This window comes from Bombyx mandarina, chromosome 18 (genome assembly GCF_030267445.1).
Source record: "Bombyx mandarina strain Sakado chromosome 18, ASM3026744v2".
Classification (NCBI taxonomy): domain Eukaryota; kingdom Metazoa; phylum Arthropoda; class Insecta; order Lepidoptera; family Bombycidae; genus Bombyx; species Bombyx mandarina.
In genome coordinates this window covers 12,312,663-12,320,315 of record NC_143224.1, presented here as the reverse complement: position 1 = coordinate 12,320,315, position 7,653 = coordinate 12,312,663, and the positions used below count along the sequence as shown (strand labels likewise).

The following is a 7,653-nucleotide window of genomic DNA, read 5'->3' as shown; positions in this document are numbered from 1 at the left end:
GTATAAGCTCGTCCATGATAGTATTAGACAAATAGCGTTTTTAATCATTTAAATTGTGATGTGGCCATATTACGAGGTTTAACAGAAAAGTTAGCTAATACTTTATTCGATAAACTACTTTAGTCCACTTAAAAGAAGAACACAGCAACATAAATCATTCAATTCTCCTAGCAAAAACTAATTGCAGAAGTTGACTTTGTTCTATAAAATCATTCATTTAATTGCTCGCTTAGGAAGAAGCTAACCCACAAAATGAGCCACTGATCAGCATGGATGACATAAGACGTGCTGCTAGCATCACACAAATAAACTTCGCAGGTCAGACGATATAAAATTGTTGTCAAATATTAATTTGTGCCCAAGACATGGCCATAATAAATGTGTTTCAATCCTTCAAGCTTGAAGACTTTTGAAAGATACAAAGACAGCCAGACACAGACATTCTCATTCAGCGTTTTGTTACAATGATAAAGAGCTACACAAGACTATATTCTTTAACATACGGTGTTTCTGATCGAGTGATGTATAGACTAGCTGTACGGACGGTGAGAGAGAATCAATAATATAACGTCCCGTGGTATTGGTAGTTTCATTAGCCCGAAAATAAGGACCTAAACTACAGTATGTACAGTCACTTGGAAATAGGCTTTTGGTTGCAAGGCATTTCCAATATTAGTCTAATTCTAATCTAATTAAAGAAAGAAAAAGGGATTTTTTTTATAAACAAAAAAATTGATTAACAGATAACCGTGTGTATGCAATTTTTACTTAATTTCTATTTCAGCTGTCACAGAATGTCAATGTCAAAGGGCAAAATCCTCCCTCGCCGATATTTCCTCGGCCCCCCTTCTCTTTCCGAAAACTCCAACCATGGCGGCCGGGGTAGGTGTAATTTACCTTGAAATATCTTGTTAATCCAGTCATTGATAGAAAACTTATTAATAAAACCCAATGATGATTAAAGTGTTAATAATATTACGCATTTATTTTTTCAGGTACTTTACACTTATCCGGAAAACTTCCGCGCTTATAAAGCGTTGATCGCCGCACAATATTCCGGGACTGATGTGAAAGTAGCACCGAATTTCGTATTTGGCGAGACCAACAAGTCCGAAGACTTCTTGAAGAAGTTTCCTGCCGGAAAAGTGAGTTTCAACCGGCGTATTGTGCATAGTAATATTTCGGCATATGTTGAGTGTTGTGACGTGTAATATCGGTGTATATTTTAGGTGCCTGCATTCGAAAGTGCCGATGGAAAGGTGCTCCTAACTGAAAGCAATGCCATCGCTTACTACGGTGAGTTTTTTATTTTCAAATACACCTACAAAACTAACTTTAATCAACCTAACCTAACTAACTAGAAGAATACCTAATAAACCAAAGTAGGTAGCTTGAAAAAAGACAAGGTTGTAAATACCTCTTGCGAAGTTATTTCAAGTATATTTAACTATATAATTCGTCGATGGTACACGTATGAAAGCGTTTTTCTACTAAATCTGATTTAAAAAAAACTCATAAAATCTACGAGTCATGACTTTTCCTTGATGAAACAATACTCATAATTTCCGTTAAAAAATAATTATAGAGGACACCCACAAATCACTAATAATATTTAATTATTGCATCATATTTTATAATCCCAATCATACACCCTTTTACTTCAAGTAGTATCAGAAGTTAAAAGAAAAATAAAATATTTCACTTGAATTAAAAAAGGAACTTTACAGTTGCCAATGAAAGTCTCCGTGGAGGAGATCTGGCTACCCAAGCCCGTGTCTGGCAGTGGGCATCATGGTCTGACAGCGAACTACTGCCTGCTTCCTGCGCTTGGGTCTTCCCTTACCTTGGTATCATGCAATTCAACAAACAGGTAATTGAAGAATTTGTGATATTAAAATATGTGTTTATCTACTGATATAAGTGATTACATAAAAATTGTGAATATTATCATTATGCATAATAAAATTTTTTTTTGCTTAGATATATGGCTCACGGCCCACCTGATGTTAAGTGGTTACCGGACCCCATAGATATCTACAACGTAAATGCCGCCACCCACCTTGAGACATGAGTTGTAAGGTCTCACTTTTAACTGTTCAAAGGTTTGTAGTGTGTAAGTTAGTAGTAAGTCAGTCAGAAATATAGCGTTGTGCAATTAAGATGTGCATTTTATTATATCCCGCGAACCCCGCACACCTCATGGCGACCCTGCCAGGATCAAACCGAAACACATTAGTGCTTCAGGGCAGAAATAGGCAGGGTGGTGGTACTTACCCATGCAGATTCACAAGACCTACCACCAGTAAAAATTGAGTAATATTATACAGAAATTTGTACGTTTTCTCTAATTTATTATGTTGTCATGGTGCTTAATAAGCTACTCAATATTACAATTATAAGCCACAAACTACTGGCAACTGATATAAGGATTAAATAATTCCAGAATGTTGAACGTGCAAAGTCTGACCTACTGGCCGCCTTAAAAGTACTGGACGGACATCTTCTCACACGCACCTTCCTTGTTACCGAGAGAATCACACTTGCCGATGTCATTGTCTTCAGTACACTGCTGCATGCTTTCCAGGTGAGGAAAAGGAAGTTATCCTATGAACTACTGAAAACTTTCTTTTAAGATTTGAATTGATTTTCTTCACCACTTGAAGTAAGCACAGTTAATAAAGTGATACTTCAGAAAATCATTAAACAATACATTACTAAATACATAAAAGTGTTTGTAAAGCAAATAGGAGAACAATAAAAAAGCACAAGACTAAAAAAAGCAAATTGTTATCGAAAATTAAATAGTACCTTAATAATAATAATGTTTTCTTTTTTAATTGCTTAGATGGGTGGACGAGCTCACAGCCCACCTGGTGTTAAGTGGTTACTTGAGCCTATAGACAACGTAAACGCGACACCCACCTTGAGATACAAGTTCTAAGGTCTCAAGTATAGCTACAACGGCTGCCCCACCCTTCAACCCAAAACACATTACTGCTTCACGGCAGAAATAGGCGCGGTGGTGTTACCTACCCGCGCGGACTCACATGGTCCTCCCACCAGTTTTTCAAGAAAGCAAGTCACTATCGATTGGGTTTGAATAGAATGCCATAAAAGCTATTTTACTTCAGCACGTGCTAGACCCGAGCGTCCGTTCGTCGCTGATAAACGTTCAGCGTTGGTTCCTGACCGTCGCCCACCAACCGCAAGTGTCGGCCGTCGTCGGCTCGATCACGCTCTGTGCGGCTCCTCCTACATACGACCCTAAAAAGTACCAGGAGTTAGCTGGTGCACAGAACAAGAAGGTATTGTAAATGTTACAGTTTTTTTTATCAAAAAATATAATCTAATTATGTTTGTTCAAATTTTAATAGTAATAAGAAAGCAATTATCGAATAAGAACAGCTAAACAGCGTTACATATCGTCTTTCCGCATTAAAAGTGTACAATTTCCAAAAATATTCGAAATTGAGTTAATATGCGGAATCATTTGGTATCACCAGTATTTTTCTCAAAATACTGTCAAGAGATCGTAGTTAGTTTAACTTTTTTTTTAGTTTACCTATGTTACTACTATTAATAAAATTAATACATAATTTTATCTTACTTTAAAAGACAGATAATGTAACTGCTAAAAAATAAAAAATAAATGTTGCAAAGATGATTAATATTAAAAATATCACATGTTAAACCTTAGTAATAACTATATAACCATAAAATTAGTAAGTTTTGAGATTATACAGTTTTATTACGGGAATGCTATGCCAAGGAAGTTTTGTTACTTGCAATATATACCATTAAAAATATACTTTTGAATATAGATAGAAAAAAATGTTGCTTAAACTAAAACTTCCCAAAATTGTAATAATAGGAGGGCAAAAAAGATAAGAAGTGTGAAAAGAAAGAGCAACCCAAGAAGAAGGAGGCTGCAGAAGTTGTTCCTGACCTTGAAGAGGAGGAGCTTGAAAAGCCTAAGGAGTCCAAGGACCCCTTCGACTCTATGCCTAAAGGGTAAATAACTGTTATTCACTGAAATGAAAAACAATTCACAAACAAGCAAGCCCTGTTGTTTGATTGTTTAGTGAAAGTGCTTATATACCATGTGTTCTGGTTCATTTTCCAGACTGACCCTTTTTTCTGAAAGATATTTGGTATGTGCATGATCTGATTTTTTATGTATTTTTTGTACTTGAAAAAATCCCAGTTGTGGTTCTTTGAATGTTAAATGAAAGTTTTGGTTTAGTTGGTCATTCAAGAAGGAATCCGTAGTATATAATAAGGGTTTCGGTTAGACATTAAAATAGTCAGTTCATGAAACTCACATATTGATTAGTAGGTTTGCTTAGTCTTGTAATTTAGTTAATTAAAGAAATAAAAATAATAGTTGTGACTAAGAGGGAGGGAATCCCCTTCCAAAGTTTCTGAACGACACTAAAAATATTAATACAGTCAAGGTGTTAAAAATGAAGGTAATTTAGAACAATTAACATTTAATAAAAGAGATATCAAACTTTGTTACATTTTTATTTCAGTACCTTCAACATGGATGATTTCAAGCGTGTCTACTCCAACGAAGACGAAGCTAAATCTATTCCTTACTTCTGGGAGAAGTTTGACCCCGAGAACTATTCCATTTGGTATGCTGAATACAAATACCCCGAGGAACTCGCTAAAGTGTTCATGAGCTGTAACCTTATTACGGGTAAGTTTTTTTTTAAATACTTATACAGGTGAATGAGCTCATTACTAGTGCATTTATGGAATAGACAGGATGGTACTACTGAATTGCATTGACACACCTCTCTCAGAATAATTTTATAAATTGTACGAGTTTTCTTTTATCATAGAATGTCCCTATTGATCATCAAGAGTCTATGAGGATAAAACAAGCAGAAATTGCATAGCAGCCCAGAACTTACAAGTGGACTTTTATGTTTTTACATATAATTTTCGTCTATTCACCAGGTATGTTCCAGAGGTTAGACAAAATGCGCAAACAGGCTTTCGCATCCGTCTGCCTGTTTGGTGAAGACAACAATTCCACCATCTCCGGAGTGTGGGTGTGGCGCGGAAAGGAGCTCGTGTTCCCGCTGTCGTCTGATTGGCAGGTTTGTATACAAATGACATAGTTGCAAAGTAGCATAAAAGCAACTGTGCTGATGGATACAATATATATAATGTACTAGCTGACCCTGCAAGCTTCCTAGTGCCTGAATCGATATTATAAAGGACTTAAATTTCTGTATAAAGTAAACTTAAAACAACTAAAGGAATCCGATGGACGGGGGACACATCAAAGGAAAAATAAAATTGTTATTTTTGTTTAATTCCGAGCATTTGCATATTTATCTACCTTTTAAACCTTCTCTGGACTTTCACAAATAATTCAAGACCAAAATTAGCCAAATCGGTCCAGCTGTTCTTGAGTTTTAGAGACTAACGAACATCAATTCATTTAGTAGTGTAGTATACCATTCTAAAAGTCAAAAAGTTAATAATATGCATAGGAAAACAAAATTGATTCACAAAACTTAGATAATTGCTCTTTTAGTAAGTTTATATTTTGAGTGCAATATGTGTAATGATGAGGGGTATCTGATGAGAATTGCTGCCCTGACTAATGTTTAATGGTGTGTGTGTGCACGCAGAGTAGACAACAATAGTGCAGTTACAGTATCTTTCAACAGACATGGCTTTAGAAATAATGTCATTTGTGTGTATTGATTTTATATCGCTGGGCATTTAAAATTAACATTATTATTTCTCACTCCCACAAAGATTCTCATCTTAACGCCCCCACAACTGCTGTAGAGAATCCAACACTCATATAAATATTATCCTATCCATTAAGTACATGTATTTTCTACATGGATACCAAGTTTCAAGTCAATCGAATGCATGGCTTAGTAGTTATAACGGAACTTCCGTAAAAACCACTGTAGATTTATATATTAGTATAGATAACAATCAATCTACAGAAAGAAACCAATGAAATAATCGTTTTACAGGTGGACTACGAGTCCTACGACTGGAAGAAACTGGATCCTTCGAGCGAGGAGACCAAGAAACTTGTCCAGGACTATTTCTCGTGGAACGGAACCGACAAAGACGGTAGAAAGTTCAACCAGGGCAAGATATTCAAGTGAATGCCGACCAACGTCCAGCCAATGTATACACATTTCATACAATAACTATAAAAAACTTTACAAAAAAGAAACATTCAAATGTAAATAGGTGGATGTTGGCAATTTTCGGAACTGTCCTCAATTTATAGAATTTTTATTAAAACATCAGTAATAAATGATTTTCAATCGCCGTGTATAAGTGCAGTGCCGAAAACGACGCAGCGTTGCATGAAAATATGATAATACTTGCATTTATTCAGTGTCGTTCCCGTGATCGATATCTCATCTCCACAAGTCAAATGTGTAATAAACATGTTTTTTTTTATTTATGAGTAAACAGTGGTTTTATTTCTAAATTTTTTGCTTTATTTGCTAGGAAAAGAAACGTGCCGTGCAGTAAGTACGGAGTGTCGTGAACTGTACGCTTTATTAGTGACAAATAGCGCATTGGTTCTGTCTGTTTTTTGGACAAATTGGAAATTGAAACATAATACAAAAAAGAAAAATTGTTTTTTGTTGTCTAGACAATAGTGGGGTCAACTTATGCCGGCCACTGACAGGGCCGTCATACATTCATTCGCAAAGAACAATGGCAATTTTTTACCTGAATGTTTTAAAAGGCGTCTAAGATTAAGACATAAATGAAACTTCATCATTTTATTTGCTCGTTTTTTATACGATGTTAGATTTACGTGGCAAAGCTACAAAAAAATGTTAATTTAATAAGCTTTTAATTCGATTTTTGTGTACTTCCGGTTTAATACATTTGTAAAGGATGGCATTTATACTATTGGCACAAAAAAGCAATATTTTTTGATAATTAATAATATTCAGTATTTAAAATGAAAATAATAATATTAATTATCCTTTGTTACAATTAGTACTTAATTAAATAACTAAATATGTAATAGTAATGGCAGCACTGCAGATGAAATGATTTTTACAGTATGACAACTGACATAATGCGCATCACTGTGCCCGTCCATAAGGCTCGTGAGTGGAAGAGAGAGGGAAATACTCGCTTCACCGCTCCGATTTTTTATGACCCAAACGTCCCAAACTGCATGGACAAAATAATTCTACTAGGTATAGTAAATTAGCTTTGCAAGCCTTCGTTTGTCGCAAATATGTGACTAATTCGTTCAAAAGGTTAAAAGTACCTATCTCTGACACACATTTTTACACATTTACAAAGAAGAAAGAACACACTATATAATATGTATATGTACCTAGGTAGCTCTGCAATTGCTAAGGGTACCTACTCGAGTACTATTAGAGGTGTATCCTTGGTTCATCTATGATAATGAAACTAAAAATGTTATTTAAACATATCGTTTACTTATTTTTTCAATTTGTTATAGTCCGTGCCTACAAAAATCAGAGACATCTCTTATTGATAGATAACCTCAAATTATAAAGTAAACACGTTGATATCTTTTTTTTGTGACTTTCTAATACCAAAAATATTTCTGATTAAGCTTAAGCTATGTTATTCCTATCGTTTTAGTATTTTTTTGTTTCAAGACGC

The 7,653-nt window shown here is 35.0% G+C and overlaps 1 protein-coding gene across 1 annotated transcript; it reads left to right on the top strand.

The window, feature by feature from the left end:
- The first annotated feature begins 784 nt into the window (after positions 1-784).
- Positions 785-6,462, top strand: eEF1gamma (elongation factor 1-gamma). The gene is made up of 10 exons (XM_028183887.2): positions 785-882; positions 996-1,145; positions 1,230-1,296; positions 1,728-1,870; positions 2,444-2,584; positions 3,132-3,305; positions 3,872-4,011; positions 4,533-4,702; positions 4,966-5,108; positions 6,009-6,462. The coding sequence occupies exons 1-10, from the start codon at positions 871-873 to the stop codon at positions 6,144-6,146; spliced, it is 1,278 nt and encodes a 425-aa protein (XP_028039688.2). The 5' UTR covers positions 785-870; the 3' UTR covers positions 6,147-6,462.
- The last annotated feature ends 1,191 nt before the right edge of the window (positions 6,463-7,653 follow it).